Raw genomic sequence first — 22,416 nt, forward strand, 5'->3', positions numbered from 1 at the left:
TCCGCTCATCAGGTGCCAAGGATTTTTCCCATGGCTAAAAAATAAAAGTTATTAGTGTTTAAAAAATGTTGAGATTCTCTCTCCTGTCAATCACGCCATGAAGGCCACGCCCCTTCTGGTGGGAGGGGGGAAGAACAATAAAACCCAGAAGTATGCGCATGGCTCGGTCTCTGCAGGATGGAGGGAGAGGTCACAACTCGCTGTCTTTAGTGGCCTTGCTCCCTGCTTGAAATTGTATGAAACTGCACTTGAATTTGGTGGCCTTGCACCCTGCTTGAAGTGGTAAGAAACTGTACTTGAATTTGGTGGCCTTGCATCCTGCTTGAAATGGGATTTCAAGGAATAGCCGTGAGTCAACTGCCAGCCCACCAGCCGCGAGTGAGCTGCCAGCACAACAGGCTTGAGTGACTGAGCTGCCAGCCCAAGAATCCATTCGGCCCACAATATCCATACTAACCCTCTGGAAACCTGTCCCTTCAGCCCACAGCACCCATACTAGCGCTCCAGAAAGCCCCCCCCCCCCCCACTTGCCACCAATATTGGAATTGGTGGAGAGGTGGAATATTGCGTTGGGGGTCCAGCCCGCCGCGGTGAACATGGGACATGGTCCCACTGAGTCTGGTGAATTCTGAAGTGTATAGAACACCCTATCTGCTCAAGTTCAAACAAATCTCTCAAAACACATTGGATAAAGAAACAAAGGAGTATTTCAAAGCTAAAAAATGGTCAATTCTTGAGTGGCCAAGACAATCACCCGATCTGAACCCAATTGAGCATGCCTTTTATATGCTGAAGGAAAACAGAAGGGAACTAGCCCCCAAAATAAGCATAAGCTAAAGATGGATGCAATACAGACCTGGCAGAGCATCACCAGAGAAGACACCCAGCAACTGGTGATGTCCATGAATCGCAGACTTCAAGCATGCAAAGGATATGTAACAATATACTAAACATAACTACTTTCATTTACATGATATTGCTGGGTCCCAAATATTGTGGTGCCCTGAAATGGAGGGACTATGTATAAGCACTGCTGTAATTTCTACATGGTGAAACCAAAATGTATAAAAATGGCCTTTATTAAAATCTGACAATGTGTGCTTTAACCATATGTGATATTTTTCTATTACACATCTCAAATTGTGGAGTAATGGGTGTAAATGATGGGTCTTTGCCCCAAACATTGTGAAGGGCACTGTATGTTACCCCACTATCGCATTCACTCCCTACCCAGAGAAAACTGCCACATCACAGGGAGAATGTGCAAACTTACACAGACAGCAGTCGAGGTCAGAATCAAGCCCGGTCTCTGCACTGTAAGGCAGCAGCCCTACCAGCTGCACCACCCGGGTGTCCCTATATTTCCCTTTATCCTGTAGATCAGGGTAAGCAACTTTAGTAACATATTACCAAATAACTTTTTGGTGCTGATATTCAAATCCGATTAAGTGACTTTAATTTACAGATATGGATTGTGGTCTTCAAGCTCAGTTTTTGCCTGGTGTCTACAATGCATTCTCTTGGATGCTGAAGAAAGATGTATGAATGCAATAAACAGTAACATGTTACTTTTAGAGAGATTGTTTCAAATTATTAGAAATAAACCGGCTTAAATATTTAGCTGTCCTTTTGAGTAGGTAAACACTGGTGAAACTTTAACAATCGCTGCCCATCCTTCTAGATTTCTCTAGTTTTGCATCCTTGTTCTAAAATACATGAAGTGCTTCCACTTGACCCGATATGCAACATAGCCATATAATTACTATTAATCCAATGTAAATGTTTTTTATAATGATTTCAGGACTATTATCTTCTGTGTTCTAAATTATGTACCTTTAAATTGTTTGAATTTAATGATACCAATGAAGCATTTGCAGTGTAATTTTTAATTTCACTTTTAAACAATGGTGTGCATGTTTTGCCTAGGACAGAGCTGTCACTTAACCCTTCTTTTGTTCAAATGTGAGTAGTTATGTTGTAGAACTGGGGTACCTGTACTTAAAACATCTGTTAGTGATTGGTTTTTATGGACGTTATCTACTTTGGCTATCTATGGATCAACTCAATTACACACTTTTCCATAAGTGCACTATTTACATTTACTAAATGACAATTACTTTTCCATAAGTGCACTATTTTGCTTTGTCAGGAAATTGCATCACCATGGATGGCATTTTCACTTTGTTTATTGGCTCACTAGGGGGCTTTCTTCAACTGCATGAATAATTTTTTTTTCCCTATATGCATGCATCTTTACTTGTATTGTCTTTTCAACAGTAACAATTTGCAATACTGTGGATTAAAAAAAACAATTGAAGATCTGCTTTTGCAATAAATTCCTTTGTTACCCTGTTACATTTATTCAGTGTAAAGCTGACTAACTGATTCAAATATTGAAATCAACAGTCCAATGAAAATATCTAATGGTCTGCATTGTTTACTCACAAATATTGGTCTGTGAAAGTAGTGTATTCTGTAATCTTACTGCAAAATATGCATGAAATACTTAGGACAAAGTTGAATTTAATTGAAAGTACATATTATTCAAGTTCCTCAGTATGGTTGAGCAGCCAGAATTTTGCAGCATAGGAATAGATTAAGCCAGGTTAATAGATATGCACTACACAGACCTTAATCATCAAATTTTGAAACGGCTATGAAGAGACAAGTCTTGAATAAAAAAAGTCCATGCTTATTAGTTGCCACTTTGGTTGGCATTCTCATTTGCAATCAATTTATCGGAATGCTTTGAGGGAAGGAAACGTTTGTACCCAGTGGACTTCTAAGGAAGATCAGAAGGAAACATATAGTAGTCTGTGAAATTAACTACCAGCTTGACTGGCTGCGGGATCTTCTTTGACGACTATACTTGACGACTATGTAGAAACAAGGAACTGCAGATGCTAGTTTACAAAAAAGATATACAGTGCTGGAGTACGCAGCTGGTCAAGGAGCAACTCTGGAGAACATGGATAGGTGGCATTTCGGGTAGGGGCCCTTCTTAAGACTGAAGACAGCTCCCAACTCCCAAGTCAATTATCCACATTCTCCAGAGATGCTGCTTGACCAAATAAAACCTCATTGTTTAACACTCGTACACTATATGTGGGTGTTTGATGCCTCTGTTTCAAACCGCTAGCATAGAAAAAGTTAACTACCAACATTTTTAAGGTTTTTTTTTTTTTTGCATGGGGCTTGTGTTTATGAAATTATTTCACTTTAAATGCAGACCAGATCTTGGAGCATCCTACTAAGCGGTTGCATTTACAATTACATTACCATAAGCAAAGCCCTGATGACAACACTTATTTCTCCTCTATTGCCTATGTAGTATGGATCAAGGTCCTGGGTGTCAGGGTTGCCCAGAGGTTTGTTCTACAGATGTTTTACTGTAAGTTTCCTGGTGTGCAAGAAGATTTCTCAAGAATCTTTGTAATAAGTAGGGTGCAAACTGAAAAGCAGAACAGGAAAATATAAAAAAGTAGCACAATGGGTGGATTTTGAAAAGATCGTTCGTCAACCTTTGATGATATGGGGTGTAAATGCAGATATCGAACCAATTTCCTATATTACCTTTAATACAGGTAGTATTCAAATTACTACACATAATAAATTATAGTAGTAACTATCAATAATAAAGTATTATGTAATGGAGTTAATCCTATTTTGAGACATCTTCGAGCAAATGTGTATGGGGAATTGTGTACATTCTGAATAACATAAAAGTTGGAAAAAATATTGTTTTCTCTTTCAGTCCCGCAGTGTGGACAAGCAACATGCCGTGATCAACTATAACTCTACTGAAGATGAGCATAAAGTAAAGGACCTTGGCAGTCTAAATGGGGTAAGTGGCAAGCCTTTGTCTGCTGATCAGTGACTGTCACTGTAATTTTGTTGAAACTTGGTGTTAAGACATAATTAAAAAGATGCAAGCTTTCAAACTGTCTTCTATTGACCTCAAATATTTTATATAGTTCCTGTCTGAACTGATGAGTACTTGCAATGTTTTCTACTTTTGTATCTAACAATTTCAGTATTTTGCTTTTGAAACCCTTTGGAGTTTAGATGAGTTCTGGAACTCAAAACATTTATATTTTTTCCACTTTCAAGTCCTCCCCGAATCTTAGCCAGCTGACAAAGCCTTGGATAATTTTTCAAAATTTCTCCATCATTGTCCCTGATTTTTTTCTTTCTTTTTCTTATGTTCTTTAACATTTTTCATTATTTTAAAAACTCACGATTGGCCTGGACTGCCTGTGATGAACCAGCTATTTCTGTGAGATTGGTTGCTGTCAGACTTCACTTTGGAAAGATTCCTGAGTTTTTGGGGGGTTTTTTTTTGCTCTCTTGGAGGTTTCGCACTCACCAGCTGAGAAAATAAAATGTGTTATTTTTACATTATCTTTTTAAACACTTAATGATTATATAATAAAAAATCAAACATGCATATTCTCAGGATTAAGATGTTTACTCTATTAAATGGATCGGCGCAAGAGTAGTGAAATCAATGTTGGGCTACCAACCTGGACTCGTTGAGCAGCTGTGAAATGTTAATTAAATATGCCAATTTTTTTTTAATGTCTCAGTAACGCTGATGACAAATTAATGAAACAGATTGTGTATTCGCATTTTCCTTTTGCAAATTTCTTGTAGCAAAATATCCTTTAGCAAAATGATTCTGCGCCCTCCTTTTAAACACTCCTTAGTAGCACTAGCTCCCTGTCAGTTTGCTCCTGGGCCTGGTCAAGAAGGCCATACACGGGCCCAGGAGGGGGTAGTCGATGATCACACCACAGTCGGCTGCCTGCCCCTCTTCCGGCCGTGCTCGCGTGTCCCTGGAGAGGGAACACAGGGATTCTGGAGACCTTCCATTAACGCTGGTCGCTGTGGGAGGTCGAGTGTATTATTGATAATGTTGACATTATTTTAATTTGATAACTGTTTGTTTGTAAACTGCCAATATAGGCAGCTTTCGATCGTGTTACTTTTCTGTATTTTTGTTTTGTTTTGAGTAAAAGTATTTTTGTTTTTTTAAAGAGTAGCACTAGCAATCCTTCCACTAGGATATTTGTCCCCTTCTGTTCAAGTGCAACCTGTCCCTCTTGTACAGGTCTTAAGACGATATCCCAACAATCCAAAAATCTGAATTATTGTCCCCTTCATCAATGCATCAGCCACATATTCACCTCCTATCTTCCTGTTCCTGACCTCACTATCACATGGCACCTGGAGTAATCTGGAGATTACTACCCTTGAGATCATGCTTTTTAACCTTTGCCTAGCTCCCTGTAGTCACTCTGCAGGACCTCATCCATTTTCCTATCATTTGTGTCAATATGAAACAAAGTAGATGCAGGAGTAGGTCATTCGGCCCTTTGAGCCAGCACCGCCATTCACTATGATTGTGGCTGATGATCCAGAATCAGTGCCCTGTTCCTGCTTTTTCCCCATATCCCTTGATTCCGTTAGCTCTAAGAGCTATATCTAACTCTCTTGAATACATCCAGTGAATTGGCCTCCACTGCCTTTATTTGTGGCAGAGAATTCCATAGATTCACAACTCTCTGGGTGGAAAAAGTCCTCATCTCAGTCCTAAATGCACTACCCCTTATTCTTAAACTGTGACCCCTGGTTGTGGACTCCCCCAACATTGGGAACATTTTTTCCCTGCACCCAGCCTGTCCAATCCCTTAAGAATTTTATATGTTTCAATAAGATCTCCTCTCATCATTCTAAATGCCAGTGTATACAAGCCCAGTTGCTCCATTCTTTCAACATATGACAGTCCCGCCATCCCGGGAATTAACCTCGTGAACCTACGCTGCACTCCCTCAATAGCAAGAATGTGCTTCCTCAAATTAGGAGACCAAAACTGCACACAATACTCCAGGTACAGTCTCGCCAGGGCCCTGTACAACTGCAGTAGGACTTCTTGGCTCCTGTACTCAAACCCTCTTGTTATGAAGGTCAATATGCCATTTGCTTTCTTCACTGCCTGATGTACGTGCATGCTTACTTCCAGTGACCGATGTACAAGGGCACCCAGTCTCGTTGCACCTCCCCTTTGTAAAAGGCTTTTTGAAAGTCCAGACACACCACATCCACTGACCCTCCCTTATCCATTCTACTTGTTACATCTTCAAAAATTCCAGAAGATTAGTCAAGCTGTTTGATCATCTTCTGTCAGATCATCTTCTACCTCAATATTCTGCAGCTGCTCTGAGACATGCTAGACCTGGGATGAAGTCATATTTGATGCTGCAGAATAGTAAGATTAAACGAGAACTTATCAGTTTGAAGTTTGATCCTGTGGATAGGGTGAACTGTTTCAAATATCTGGGAGTCCACATCTCTGAGGATATGACATGGGCATCACACGCCTCAGCACTCGTGAGTAAGGCAAGGCAGCGCCTTTACCACCTCAGGCAATTGAAGAAATTCAGAGTGTCTCCGAGGATCCTCCAGTGCTTCTACGCAGCGGCGGTGAAAAGCATCTTGTCCAGGAACATTACCATCTGGTTTGGGAATTGCTCTGCCAAGGACAAGAAGGCTCTGCAGAGAGTAGTGCGTTCGGCCGAACGCACTATGGGAACTTCACTTGCCCCCCTGCAGGAACTATACAACAAGAGGTGCAACTCCAGAGCAAACAAAATCATGGAGACCCCTTCCACCCCTGCAACGGACTGTTCCAGCTGCTACGGTCAGGCAAACGCCTCCGTTGCCATGCGGTGAGAACGGAGAGGTTGAGGAGGAGTTTCTTCCCAGAGGCAATTCGGACTGTAAACGCCTATCTCACCAGGGACTAACTCTACAGAACGTTTTTCCTTCCATTATTAATTATGTAAAAGAATATGTGTGTTATGATTGTGTTTAGAATTTGTTTGGTTGTTTTGTTGTTTGTCTTTTGCACAAAAGTCCGCGAGCATTGCCACTTTCATTTCACTGCACATCTCGTATGTGTATGTGACAAATAAACTTGACTTGACTTGATCTGTATTTTATGAGGAGTTACGATGAGGGATTACGTGAAGAACCCCGCCAGGACGCATGCGTGTCATTCTTCAAAGCAGCGGTGTGAAATCACAGATAACTGTAATGACTAAACATAGTAAGATTAGAGAAGAGTTAAGTATATGATCAGGGTGGGAGCGGAGGGTACGTAATCCCTCACCGTAACTCCTCATAAAATACAGATCAAACTTCAAACTGGTAAGTCCTCGTTTAATCTTACTATTTTACTTCGGAGTCACGTGAGTGACTACGTGAAGATTTTAAAGCTCTGATTTCATGCCGTGGAAATGAGTCCATGCATCACGTCTGCCTTGACTGTGGGAGGAATAGTGTTAACATAATTACACATGATTCGTTATTGAAATCATAAAATTTATGAACACAAATTATAACCCCTTTTATGGGTTTAATTAATTTACAGAATTTTAAAAAATTTCTGCAAATGTTCCAGTTTTCATCACTGGTTTATTGTAAAATGACTGGAAAGTTCTTTCCCCTGACCATCCTGCTGCTTTGAGGACTTGGTCCATGGGCACATCCAGTTGTACTGCTGCCGATGTAGCTGCAGCCCTGGTGGAATGAGATTTAAAAACGTTAGTATCCACCCCAGCCTGTGTCAGTATTTGTTTCAGCCATCTCGAGATGGTCTGGACCGTCACTCTTTTGTGAGGTTGCTTATGGCTGATCAGCAGTCCCTTCTCATTGCCTCTTAGGATTTTTGTTTTCTCCATGTATAGTGACAGGTGTCTAACTATACAGAGACGGTCATCTGCAGGGTGTGACCTAAATTGGATATCGAGGCCTGCTGATCCCTGTCTGTTCTGTTTTACTAGTTCGTATATGTGGAACGTAATATCGTCAGGTGAGGAGGTCATGTTGTCCAGTCTGAGTTTGTACAGTGACTGAACCCTCTGTGCCATGACCAATGCCATTAACATGACTGTTTTTAAAGTTAGTCTGTGTAGGGACAGAGTTGATGCTGGAGACCAGTTCCTGAGTGCTTTCAGGACAATGCTTACATCCCAAATTTGGGAGTACCTGGTTTTTGGGGGATTCGTATTAAATATTCCCCTCATGAGCTTAGTTACCAGACGGTGAGTCCCTACCGTGTAAAGCTCTATCCCTTGCCATAGGTAAGTCGACAGGGCACATCTGGCGCTGTTGATGGCACTGTAGCCCTCATCATAGTGGAGGCCTGCCAGATATTCCAGAACAGATGGGATGTTCATATTTCTGTTGGTGATTTTGTTCTTATAACAGTATATTTCCCACTTCCTGATGTAGACCAGATATTGTTTTTTAGTTGATTCTCTTTGGGCCGCTGAGATGATGTTCGCTGTTCGGTCCGTTAGTCCCAGTTGTAGAAGTGGTGTTTTTAAACTCTACAAATTAACAGGTTCAAGCATTTATGGCATGGATGGCTATCCCCTGTCACGGGATGTAGTAGTAAATCTAGTCTACATGGGATGGTAATACATGGTTCTAATACCATGTTTTGCACCACTGGGAACCATGGTTATGTAGGCCAATCGGGTACTACCAAAATACCAGACGCACAGTCTTGTTGTATTTTCCTTAATACCCGACTGATGAGGCCGAAAGGAGGGAATGCGTAAATAAACAATTTTCCCCCAATGCAGCGGAAATGCATCTGTTGCTGCTGCCCCAGGGTCTGGCTCCCATGAAACATAATTAGGTATCTGTTTGTTTAGTCTGGATGCGAAAAGATCGATATCCGGTGTTCCATATTTTGCTGTAATGTAAGCAAATACCATTTTGTTTAACATCCATTCGGTGTTTTCATTAAATTTGCGTGACCTGGTGTCTGCCACTAAATTTAGTCTCCCTGGTAGGTAAGTGGCTGATATCCATAAATCTCTCTGGATGCACCATAGCCAAATTGAATTAGCGAGATTGTCACATGATACCGATTTGTTGCCACCCATGTGGTTGATGTATGCTACCACAGTGGTATTGTCTATTTGTAATCTAACATGCTGGTGTTGTGATCCAGCACAATATGACTTTAGGCCATGGAATGCACCCAACATTTCCAAGTAGTTTATACCCAGTGTGAGTAAGAAGGATGCCTCCTGTGCTGTCCATCTACCTCCACAGCTGGTGATGGTATTGGTGGCTCTCCACCCAAGTGCACTGGCATCAGTTTGTAGTACCATAGAAGGGTTACTGACAATGATTGGGTTGGAACAAAGCCAGATGTTATCTATCCACCATTTTAGTTCTGTTTTGGCTTGGATTGGTAGTCTCATAGGTCTGTCAAAGTGACCTGCATTGATTTTTAGAGCTTGTATTTTTGCTCTCTGTAGGTTTTGGCAATGTAGAGGTCCAAACTGTGTGGCTGGGAAAGCAGCCACGATTTTACCAATTACTTTTGCTACCAATCTGATGGATGGGTTTCTGATGTCAATGAGGTTATTGCAAACCTCTATTAAATCTCTTGCCTTTCCCTTTGGCAGTGTCACCGTCATGTGAACTGAGTCAATGGTGAATCCTAATTAGTCCATAGTAGTGGACGGTGTTAGTTTAGATTTAACTGGATGGATGATAAATCCCAGTTTTTCAAATAACTGTTTTGTGGCTGTTACAGTTTGTATGGCCATTTCCAAAGTTATGCCCGCAATGAGTATGTCATCTAAATATGCCATAACCGTATGGTTACGTTTACGTAGAAATGCTAGGGCTGGTTTTAAGATTTTTGTGAACAGCCTGGGAGCTGATGATAGCCCATTTGGCAATGCTTTATATTGCCAGAGTTGTCCCATCCAGTTGAATTTTAAGTAACATCTGTGGTCACCTCGTATGGGTACTGAATAGTAAGCATCTTTTAAATTGATGCTGGCCATGAAGTAACCTTTGGAAATTAATTGTTTAGCAGTAACAAAGGTTCCCATTTTAAAATGAATGTATTGAACAAATGTATTCAATTTTTGCCAGATCTATGATGATGCGACAACCACCATTTTTTTTTGGTTTTGGTAAAAATATTGGACACGAATTCTAATGGTTCGTGTTGTGTTATTTCAATTACACCTTTTATGTAAAGCCGCTCCAGTTCAGCTTGTGCTTCTGATTTTTCTTTATCAGAGAGCACGAACTCTCGGTTCGGTCTATGTTGAACTGGAGGGCTGTACTCGTGTATAAACTCAATTGTATATCCCTGGATACTGCTTAAGATGTAAGTATCGGTTGTTAGCATGCTCCATGCATTCAAAAACCAGTGTAGTCTCCCACCAACCTTCATGCTCTCCATATTATTTAGGGAACCAGACCCACCTACCTCCATTGTTACCAGTGGCAGGATTACTTCTTCCTGAAGTTCTTCCGTTGTTGTTGCGCTGGTGCTTGGTTTTTCGGGTTGGTTGGTGCTGTTGTTAGGGTTCCCCGCATCTTCCAAGAAGGCCGGCCTGGGCCATGGCCTAAAAAAGACTCATGTTTAGAATGCCGTGCCTTCGAGCTTTCACCAGTTCTGCTGGTGGGTGCGTAGGGATGCTGTCTTTGGCTGTAGTGGGTTTTTGCAGGTGTTCCTTTTATTAACCCCAAGGTTTTGGCTTCCTCATCAAGCTCTTTTACCTGCTTCGATAGGTTGCCTCCGAACAGGAGGATGGGTGGTTTTGTGGCCCCAGGTTTGCACAGTCCCGCGAATTTTGGGTTGAGTGTCGGCTGTATGGCACTTTTCCTGATGTTGTTTATTTCGTGCTGGGTGTTACAGAACAGTACCAGCGCATCTTGTTGATCCTGGGACATATTCGTGTCGTCCACTGTACGGGCAAATGCCGTTATTCCTGCGGTCAGCAATTTTAATACTTTTTGTAACTTCACATTCATACTTCTGACCCCTGGTCCGATGTGTTTCCAGATACAGCTGTTGATAATTGGGACGTTTAGTGAAATGCAGTTGCCCGGTGCCATATGTCTTCCTGTGGTGTCCAGTACAGCCTACTCTTGTAACTGGTTTAATGACATATAGTCAATACTGGCAGCAAGCTTTGGCTCCAGATCTTCCCCAGTCTGTTCTGGCTGTATGAAGTTTGCCACCATATCCAGCAAGTTCTCTTTTTCTAGCACCCCATGCACACTTGTCTGTTCTTCCGCGGACCCCTCTTCCAGGTCAGCCCAGAACTGACCCGCAGTGCTCCCCTCCGATGAGGTGGAGACACTGTGCAGCCCTTGAAAAGGTACTGCTGTGGGTTTGTCATAGGGTCCACAGTGACCTGACTCCATCTCCTGGAGCCGGTCACGTTGGAGCAAATGCTCCACACACCGTTCCATTCGGGTCCAGCGCTCTCGGTCGCTGGCCGCCCGCAGTGTTTCAAAGTCAGACTCCTCCGAGTCCACGACTTTGTTAGTTTTGTGTTTTGCCTTGCCACCCGGCCGCGTGGATTTGGCCGGTGCGGCGGCTACATAGGGCACAGCTGATCCCACTACGGGTGATCTAAGTGCCGTCGGCAACCTACACACCCTTTCCTCTTTGGGATATGGGAGGAAACTGGAGCGCCTGGAGGAAACCCATGCGGTAACAGGGAGAATGTTCAAAGTCCACACAGACAGCACCCAAGGTCAGGATTGAACCCAGACCAAAATGGCTTGGTCTTTTTATCTAGGAGCGTAGAAGGCTGAGGGGTGATCTTGGAGATTTATAAAATCATGAGGGCCATAAATAAGGTGAATAGTCACAGACCTTTCCCTAGGGTAAAATAAGTCTAATAATAGAGGGCATTCATTGAAGATTAGAGGGGAAAGATTTAATAGTGACCTGAGAGAGAACATTTTCACGTAGAGGGCAGCGTATGCACGGAATAAGCTGCCGAGGAAGTGATAGAGGTGGGTATAATTATGACATTGAAAAAGATACTTGGTCAGGTACGTGGATAGGAAAGGTTTGGAGGGATATGGGCCAAGTAGAGGCAAGTGGGGTTAGCTCAGTTTGGCAACTTGGTTGACATGAGCACATTGGGCCATCGGGCCTATTTGCATGCTGTATAGGTCTGTGACTTGGTATATTCTGTAGAATTAGTTGCTTCTTGAAGTAAGATTATAGACTATAGTTACAACACTAAAGCTGCCCAAAGATGTGGGAAAAATTGGCTAGATATGTCCTGTTAACTAAATACAAGACCAATTCAATTAATTGGCACTGTCGTCTATCCTCATCAGCAGCAAAATCAGCTTATCAATACTCAGATTGCATTTCGTTAGGTGCTAGCCCACAGTTGCTGTCATTTTAAAGATGTACAGATGTTGAATTCCAATGTTTCTGCTATCACGCTAGAAATCCTTGCCATTATCATTCCATTTGCTCAAAAAACATAAATCAACTGACTGAGTTTATGATGCTGTGAATCAACCAGTCTGTGCTTTTGTTCCATTCAAGAATATTTTAAATTATGATTATTTTTAAAAGGCTTAATTTTATAGATAACAATATTCTACAGTTATATCCAAGACGATTGAGAAATATTCTGGTATTGGTTTATTTTTCTCACGTATACAGAGAAGAAATAAAAATCTATTTTGCCTGCTATCCAGGCAAATCATACCACACATGAGTTCAATAGTAAGTGAAAAGAAGCTGTCCAGAATATAGTGTTAAAGCTACAGAGAAAGTGCAGGTTTGAAAGGGAGTGCCAAGGCCACATTGAGCTAGGTTTGAATGAGAGGTCCGTTAAAAAGTCTGATAATAGCTGGAAAGAACATGTTCTTTAATGTGGTGAATACACACATTCAATAATTTGTATCTTCTGTCAGATGGGAGAAGGGAAAAAAGATAGTGAGCTGGGTGTGAGCAGTCCTTGATTATGTTAGCTGTTTTCCCAGGCAGTGTGAAGTGGAGATGGAGACGATAGGAGTGGGGGAAGGCCGGATTGTGTGATGGACTGGGCTACATCCAAGAACTTGTGGTCTTGGGCAGAAGGGGTGCCATAAGAAGCTGAGATGCATCTGAATAGGATGCTTCCTATGGTGCATCTGTAGATTAATTTGGCCTTCTGAGTACAGACATTGTTGTTCTTTCTATGTGACAATGTGATTGGTGATATTTATACCTAGGAACCTGAAGATCTCAACCATTTCCACTTCAGCACCATTGATACAGTTACTAAGTGAAAGAATAGTTGGTTATTTTATTTTGTAAATAAAGGATGTATGAGTAGTGAACTGATTTTCTGTGGAAAGTTATTTGTGAAGTGTGCAATTTAAATTTATGTTCTGATAAAGATCATCAACTTGAAAATAAACCTAGTTCTGTCTCCACAGATGCACCCTGGCCAGCTGAGTGTTTCCAGCATTTTTTTTATTTGACTGAGATTTGTTTTTGAAATAAAATATTACTGGTTCCTGACCAGAATGCCTTTATTTTCAGACATTTGTTAATGAAGCCCGCATACCAGAGCAAACCTATATCACTCTGAGGATGGATGATAAACTTCGATTTGGATATGATATCCTTCCCAGTTGGTGATTTCTGAAATTTTACAAATTGTACTAGTATACTTAACAAACAGGATATTCAGTCACATTTAACTCTTCTGATACTTATTCTCACACATGTCCCATGCATCTGTGCCAATCTGCTAATTTATCTATTTATTCCAATCTCCTTTGTACTTATCAAGCTTTTTAAAAATTGTTTCTGCTTTTCTTAACTATTCCTTAAAGTACATCTAATTTTAAGCATGTTTTGGGGAAAATATATTTGAACTTATCATGTTTTTACTTTGATCACGTCACGGGTTAATTGAATGTTGAACAGCATGCAAACCCATTGGATTTCTCTTCCCCAGTTTTAAAACAAACTCTTGCCCTTTCCAGAATACAATCCTCTTCAATCAATTATTTGGATATAAATGTTATATTTGTAAAGCACGAGATAGATAGAAATCGTCATTTAGGACATCTTTTAATAACATTAATTTTAATAAACTTTAATGACATTAGCTAGATTTACTCTACATCTGATTTTCCCCACTGCATATTATGCAACAAATGTAAATGTTATGATTTTCAAAAGTTAAAGATATTTTAATTTGCATGCTGTTATTTTGTTCCCACATTTCCTTAATATTTTTTACATACTAATTTGTTTACTGTGGTGAGAGGGGAACTGCGAGTCCCTGAGGAAGCACTTAAGGTAAGGGCTGTCAATAGTTGCTTAAAACTGTCTGCATTAAATATTATACAATAGAACATTCTGCATCTAGAGAAACCATTTATGTGCATTTATATGTATAACCGTATATGTATAACCAGGTGGTGCCAGCAATGGCTGCCTCGCCAGCAGCTGTCAGTCCTTTCACCCTTTTTGTTATTTTTAGTGTGTCTAATTGTATGTCTTAAATGTTTCTTAGTATGTCTTATGTGGGGGATGGTGGGGGGGGAAATAGGGGAAAACCGTTTTACAGTCACTTACCTGGACGGCGATGCGTCTTTTCTTTGTGCTGCGGTCTCCGGTAAGAAGCGGCCGATTCGGAAACTCCAAGCCGCGGGTGTGTTTCTCTGTTCCAACACCGGAGCTTTGATCATCCCGGTGAGAGGGCCGATACATTGGGCCATCCGTAGCGGCAACTGCGGAGGGTTCAAAGGCTCCGACCATGGGTGAACAAAGAGGAAGATGACTGAACTTTATTGCCTTCCTTCTCAGTGAGAGGAAGATGACTGAACTTTATTGCCTTCCTTCACAGTGAGAAACATTGATTCCGCTGTGATGGATGTTTATGTTAAACTCTATCGTGTATCGTGTTCTTTTTATTTGTATGGCTGTATGGTAACTTAATTATCACTGTACCAATTGGTGCATGTGACAATTAATGTGAACTTGAACTTGAAGGAGAACTTTTGGAAATAACTGAATTTTGTTTCTAGCATGAGAAGTTTACAAGTCAATTGCAATTACAACAGAAACCTCCAGAGGTAGAAGAATCAAAAGAGGAAATTGACAGTTCTGTGGAGGCCAGAGCAGATACAATGTCCAATGCAGTAGACTTGCACAAAGCTATTACAGGTAATTTGCTTGCCTTTTTTTTTACTAATTTTGAATATATTTTATTTTATATTAGTAATATTGTTATTCACTCAAACATGTTGCTTTAATTTTATTTTGTCACTTTTCCATTGTGTGTTCTTTGGGATTGTTATATTTATTTTATTAGTTAGAGGACATTTGTTTTGGAATTTTTCAATTCTTGTGCTGTGACATTATTCCTCAGTTGATAAAGTGTTTCCAAATATATAGTGTAAAAATCTTGCACTGAAAAAGTTTACTATGCTTAGAGGGTTTTGGAATTTTTCAATTCTATAGCATTATAATAGTGTAGTGATTTATTCTATAGCAGAGTGATTTATTATTTATATATCTAGAATTGTTGAAATTTGGGTACTTAATGGTCTCATGTTGATCAATTACCCACTTTTGAGACCTTGGGGCCATTTTTTAATGTGCAGTACATAAATGCTAGGCATATGCTGCATGTAAACATCCTGGTTTCTTGCTGAGACTCCAACGGGGGAGTTGAAATAGTGAAAAGACTGAAGTTTTTGCAGCTTTTTAGAGCTTTTCCTTCAACATTGTGTAGTAGAGCTACTTCTTTGTGTACTTCAGAATGTGTAGCTTCCCCTTGTATGTAGCTTGACACTGAGGAGAATTGTCAAGTGGACAGTCTAATTCATATTCCAATCTCTTACCTCGACGGAGATGCATTTTTTTTTCCCTTATCTTATCTCCATCCCCACTGCGGCCTAGCATCGTGGAGTTGGCGGTCTTTCCTGGAGAATGAACTAAGCTGCGGGACTTTAACATCGCGGACCTTGCGATCCCTTTGCCGGGGATCGATGCTCCAACCGCCTGTGAACTTTAACATTGTGAAGCCCACGGTCTCTGGTAAGAAGAGGGCGACTCGGGAGCTCCATGCCGCGGAGAGACTTTCAACTGCCCGGACGCGGAAGTTTCGATCACCCCGACGGGGGCTTCGATCGTCAGCTGCGGGGGCTTTGATCGCCCCGACTGCGGATGGTTTGACTGCCCCGACCGCGGGAGAACAGAGGAAGAAGATTGAACTTTATTGCCTTTCATCACAGTGAGGAATGTGGAATCCACTGTGATGGATGTTTATGTTAACTTTTATGTGGTTGTGTGTCTTGTTGCTTTTCACTTAGTATGGCTGTATGGTAACTCAAATTTCACTGCACCTTAACTGGTACATGTGACAATAAACTGGCCTTGTCCTTGAATCTTGATCTAACCTTCCAAACATGATTACAATGTTGGACTTTGTCAAATGACTTGCTAATGTCCAAGTATACTATGTCTAAAGCCCTACCCTCATCAATCCTCTTGGATACCCCTTCAAAAAAAATTCAAACAAATTTGTGAGGCACGATTCTTTCCACACAAAGTCATGCTAACTACCACTAATTTGTCCTAATCCTTCCAAATGCTAGTAGATGCTATCTGTTATATCTCCCTCCAGTAGCTTTCCCACTACTAATGTTAGGCTCACTGGCCTGCAGTGTCCTGGCTTGTCCTTGCAAGGACAAGCACCCCTTCTTAAAGGCACAACGTTGGCCACCATCTAGTGAGAACAGATAGCAGTGTTGCTGCCTCATTGCTTCAGTGACCTGGGTTCAATCCTCATCCCTGCTACCTGTGTGGAGTTTGCATGTTCACCAATGGTTTTCTTTCTGTTCTGGTTACCTCCATGTGCTTGTTTTTTCCAAGCTTTAAGTTTGTTGTTTGTATGTTGAACATAATTTACAAGACGTGTGTCTGGTATTCTAACGTTGTTATGTTAGATATTAGCTCGGCTTCCATAAATGATCAGCTGGCTAATGGTTCAAGTAATTGGCTGCAAGCAGCATAAATTGTAATAATTGTCAATGTGCTGTAGATGGAAAATGCAATTTGTAGAATTGAGTATGCAGGCTCTCTAGAGTAATCCAACAGTTCAATTTTTTCCACTGACCCTGAAAATTATTTTCACTTAACTATCCACTTCTCTTCTGATTTAACTTTTTGTGCTGTTCTAGACAGTTCCAGATCTGCACTACTTTTTAATCTTTGGTTCACTGCACCCTACCACTTTCCCATACTCACCTGTGCATTTATCCATCTGTTTGAATCTCTCTTCTGGTCCTTGGACAATCTGTTATTGGAGCATCAGTTGATTCTGATCATTGACTAAATATGGACTTTTTAATTTAAATATATATAATGTTTGGTTTGGAAGGCATTTGGAGCATCATACAAACTGACTGTATTCATAATATTAAAACCTCAGTGTTTTAAAAGTAGTAAATGTTGATATAACTATTTGAGTACATTACAGTTAAAGTGAAAGAACTTTCCATTTAAATGACTTCAAAAGTTGGTCATTTAAATGGCTGGTCTACAAATTCATAACATTATTGGATTTGGATTTACATTGGATATTTTATTCTCATAGAAGTTGTTCTTGAGAGCTATTGGATCTTACATTTTTTTTAATATGCAGTAGATATTTCTACTATGCCAGTAGCCCGAGGTACGCCTCTGTATGGACAGCCTGCTTGGTGGGGTGAAGATGATGCAGATGATGAAAATTCAAGCAAGCAAGACCCCAAGCCAGTGAGTGTGAAGCTTGAAAGCAGTGCTACAGGAGGTAGGAACTCGAGCAGTAAGTCTCTAGTATTGTTCAGCATCTATTTATGGTGACAATTTGTCTTCATGCTGCCAGTAAACCAGTTTTTCACTGAACTTTATCAATAGATTGCTTGGGTGGTGCTAATAAGGCATCAATGTCACAGATTTATAATTTAAAAAAAATCAGGGCTTTGGGCTAAGTTTTAATGAAATCTTTCTTTGAGAATACTCTTCTAATGGTGTGTTGTTGATATGTGTTCTCAATCAATTTGTTTTTTTTTTCCTATCATGTTTCCCCTATAAAATAAAACTTTCTTATAAATGCCAAGCTTCTGTTGGAATCTTCAACATTTAAATCATGGAAGAATTAGTAACACCGACCTGTAATGCATCAGGTCATCGCATTAACCTATTCCACTATTATTGTCAAAGCCATTTATTTTAGGCTAGCTACTGTTGGCATATTATTTTGTCTAGATATTTTTAGCAGTATTATTTTGGACACTTGGGGGCGGCTATTTGATGCATGGGGGGGGGGCGTAGCATATTGGCTTAGGGGATAGGGAGTGATCAGACCAGGCACAGGAGGTGGAGGGTATACAGTTCTCACCAGATCGTGGAGAACAGAAAGCTACAACTTGTATGAGAATAAGGGGAACCTGGCATGTTCATCTCTTTGTTTGTACAACTACTTCAATACAGAACTGATTGAACTGGAAATAACGACTTACTTACCCGTGTAGTAATGGCAACTGAAAGTTGGACATTGGAAAATATAGAAATTGCCATTACATTTAAGTTTATTTCTAAACAATGCAGGTATTGATTTTAAAACACAATTAATATAAATATATTCAATACATTTGCTATTTTTGGTTTGTACATTTGCGTATAAAGTATGTAGAAAACTGTTCCGATCTACTGAAATGGAGAACAGGAATTTGATTTTTTTAAACTCAATTCTTCATACAAACCTTGAACAGTTTTAATCCTATCATTTCTGATTCTCTAATAGAAGCCGTGCAGCAGAAAATAAATTCTTGCCTGTTATTCCAGAAATTATATATTTTTTCTGAAATGTTTGATCAAGTGGTGAATTTCACCGGCCTTCAATTTTTATTCCAGGAAATCCCAAGGAAGCTGGTAAACCTGAAGATGATAGCAAAAACTTAGAAGAGGAAGTAACTTATCCATTCTGCAGAGAACCAAGCTATTTTGAAATTCCTACTAAAGAATCTCATCAGTCTGTCCTCTCAGTAGAAAGTTCAATTCATGAAATCCCAACAAAGGATACAGAGGCTTCACGTGCAGTAGTTCAAGGACATGCTTCATTTACGATAGAATTTGATGAACACACTCCAGGGAAAGTAACAATCAAAGATCATGTCACTAAATTCACTCCAGATCAGCGTCAGAAGCTGAAGAAGTCTCCACCAGCTACAAAAGAACTGTCTGGACTTCAGGCTGCTATGATAGCAGCAGAAAGCAAAGTAGCTGATTGGTTGGCACAAAATGATCCGCCCAGAATGAGACGGGAATCAGTGGATGATGATTCCAAAAGCATAAAGAGTGACCTCACAATTCAGATGAGACGGTTAAAAGGTAAAATGGTTGGTGTTCTAAAATGCTGTTGTCAATTTTTGTAAACTATGTACACCATTTGTTTTACTGGATTTCGCCACAATCACCATATTTGACGGGACCACGTTAACTTCTATGGGGCCACATTACCTTAAGGCTAGTGAATTTAGAAAAACTGAGATAGACCGGGTTACTTGGCATGGCATTATTACACTATCCAAAATCTTGCCATTGCTATGACTGAACCATCTTTCTTAATTTTGTGCCCTTCAGAATGAAAATTTGATATAGTTTAATATTACACTCATCAAATATTTTGCCATTGCTCATCTACCATCAAAGCTATAACTAATGTTCTCCAATCTACTTTGGCCAAGTCTTGCCTTATTTCCTCAGTTTTCTGTATTTAGCTTCAGTACCCAAGTCTTGACATTAACTGTAGAAGAACTCAACCATATTGTGGTCACTCCTGTGCAAATGTCCTTGAATAACAAAACTTAATTAATTGCTTTATATAACACTATACCTGGTTAAGCTTGGTCTAATATCTAGTTGATTCTTTATTGTATTGATCCATTCATACCATCTCCAATATCACCACCACTGAAGGTTTGCACACAACTCCTTGGTATTTCTTGGGCTATCCATACAGATTTCCATAAAGTTTATGTTACTTTCTGTCCTATTTCTTAGCCCATGGTATTAGAAGCAGGATACTACCATGGATAGTACATTGACTGATTGGCAGAAGGTAAAGAGTGGGATTAAAGGGGGCCTATTCCTAAGCAGTGCTCTTTGATGTTCTATGCTTGCACTATCGCCCCTGGCAGTGTGTTCCAGGCACCCATCACGCTGTATGTAGGTGTGTGTATATATATATTTTTTTTTTTTTTAAACTAACGTGCCATTATGTCTCCTTTAAAAGTAAACCCCACCCCCCCCCCCCTCCCCACCTAACCTTAAAGCTATGGAATCTAGTATTTCCATCCCAGGAAAAAAAATCGGACTTTCTACCGTAGCTATGCCTCGTATTTATCTTAACTTCAGTCAGGCCTTCCCTCATCCTCTGATGCTCTAGAGAATATAATGCAAGTTTATGTAATGTCAAACCTATCTATAAATCTACTATCCTCTAATACAGGTACAGCAAAGCAACCTCTCTACATCGGCAGGCTTGGCGATTGCTTCGCCCAACACCTATGCTAAACAAGTTTGCACTAACCAACCTGTTATCCCGGTGGCTCAGCACTTCAACTCTCCCTCCCATTCCGAATCTGACCTTTTTGTCCTGGGCCTCCTCCATTGCCAAAGAGAGGCCCAGTACAAATTGGGGGAACAGCACCTCATATTTTACTTGGGTAGTTTACAACCCAGCAGTATGAACATTGACTTCTCCAATTTCAGATTGTCCTTGCTTTCTCCCTCCCTCCCCTTCCCAGCTCTTCCACAAACCTACTGTCTCCGCCTCTTGCTTTTTTTTCCCACCCCTCCCCCGACATCAGTCTGAAGAAGGGTCTCGATCCGAAACGTCATCTATTCCATCTCTCCAGCATTTTTGTCTACCTTCGATTTTTCCAGCATTTGCAGTTCTTTCTTAATTTGCTTTGATCTGTCCTTTCCCTTAACTCTGTCTGAAGGATCTCGACCTGATTCGTCACCCATTCATTCTTTCCAGAGATGCTGCTTGTCCCGCTGGCTACAATGGGAAATCAGTTTGAAATTTGAACAATGAAAAGAATTTTGAGAATAATAGCAACTCTGTTCTATCTGAATTATTTGCCATTTACTCAAAGGGTTTATTATTTGGACTGTGTTACCATCAGCACAGTGCATTCTGATTTTGACATTGAACACGTGTGTAGTTACTCTATGCTGATTTGCTTGGTCTTATTTACCTTGTATATTTTAGATTTTGCTCTTATAGTTAACTTGTTGTTTAGGAAATAAACATGATGATGGAACACAAAGTGATACAGAAAATGGAAATGGTCAAATACGTGCTCACAAACATGCTGCACTTGAAGATCAATTGAGGATGTATCGTGCTGAACAACAGAGGCTTCATCTTCAGAAGACTTCAATTTCTGAAAAGGGCCATGAAATGTCTTCAATGAGTCGGACTGCCTTTATGATTGAGTTCTTTGATGAGGATAACCCACGAAAGAGAAGGTCCTATTCTTTCACTCAAGTTGCAGCAGCTGTACCTCAAGATGGTCCTCATCCATTTCCACCTGCAAAGCCAGACAGGTCAAAAGCTAACATGACTAATTCAAAGGCAGTTTCATTTACACATCAACCAAGTCCTCCTCATGCTAAATCATCGCACGTTATACATGAATCTCATCAAACAATACATTTACAAAAACAAAAAACAGAATCGCCAGTTCCTTTAGTAATAGCCCAAGCACCACAGCAGAGAAGTTCTGGTAGTGCTGGGCAAAGACAGAATCAAAGTAATTTGGAACCACAAACAATTTCACCGTCTGTTTCAAAGGAAAATGATGATGACCAAAGTGACAAAGGAACGTACACAATTGAACTTGAAAATTCTAATACAGAGGAAGAGGAAGCTCGTAGAATGATTGATACGGTAAGAATAAAGGAGGCACGTTTTGCCCTTTTTGAGAATTTATGTTCAGGAAGATTTGTTTTGAAACTTTCTTATTGCATAATAAAGGGTCGGGTTTCAAAATCTAATATAAAAATAAAACATTGTACAACTTAATTGTGCTTCTAATCACACAAGCATTTATTTTGCTTTGATCTCTGAGTATTACAATAGAAAACATTAGTTATAATGCTAACATTTGGATCTCAAAATTAACTCTGCATGCCAAATTTGAAACTTTAATGGAAAAACTTAATTTTCTTCAGGAGTATATATTTATTCATTCATAACATTTAAGTGTCATTGGCAAAGCCCATATTTTTCGCAGAAGAAGTGGTAGTGAGCTATTTCTTTGAACCAGTGAAGACCATCCAAATAGGGCATTCTCACAGTTCTGTTGTATTAGGAATTCTGGATGTGGACTCGGTGACCAAAGAAACAGTGACAAATTTCCATTTTGGAATAGTAGGAGTCTTGGAAGGGGTCCTGCGGGTGATTTTGTTTCAATTAATGTATTGGCCATGTATTTAAAAGCTAGAGGTCATAGTTTTGGGAAGTGTTATTGAAAAAATGTTGGCATTTTTTA

At 40.2% G+C, this 22,416-nt stretch overlaps 1 protein-coding gene across 4 annotated transcripts in view; it reads left to right on the forward strand.

The window, feature by feature from the left end:
- The window catches only part of cep170aa (centrosomal protein 170Aa), a 93,840-nt gene that overhangs the window by 26,228 nt on the left and 45,196 nt on the right, over positions 1-22,416 (forward strand). For 2 of the 4 annotated variants that reach the window (XM_055639309.1, XM_055639307.1), the window contains exons 5-11: positions 3,755-3,844; positions 13,391-13,469; positions 14,100-14,158; positions 14,890-15,028; positions 17,514-17,675; positions 18,767-19,243; positions 21,163-21,812. In XM_055639309.1, coding sequence (XP_055495284.1) covers positions 3,755-3,844; positions 13,391-13,469; positions 14,100-14,158; positions 14,890-15,028; positions 17,514-17,675; positions 18,767-19,243; positions 21,163-21,812 — 1,656 coding nt within the window. The remainder of the gene's footprint in view (positions 1-3,754; positions 3,845-13,390; positions 13,470-14,099; positions 14,159-14,889; positions 15,029-17,513; positions 17,676-18,766; positions 19,244-21,162; positions 21,813-22,416) is intronic. The other 2 variants (XM_055639308.1, XM_055639310.1) reach the window with 1 other exon arrangement.

This window comes from Leucoraja erinacea, chromosome 8 (assembly GCF_028641065.1).
Source record: "Leucoraja erinacea ecotype New England chromosome 8, Leri_hhj_1, whole genome shotgun sequence".
Taxonomy (NCBI): domain Eukaryota; kingdom Metazoa; phylum Chordata; class Chondrichthyes; order Rajiformes; family Rajidae; genus Leucoraja; species Leucoraja erinaceus.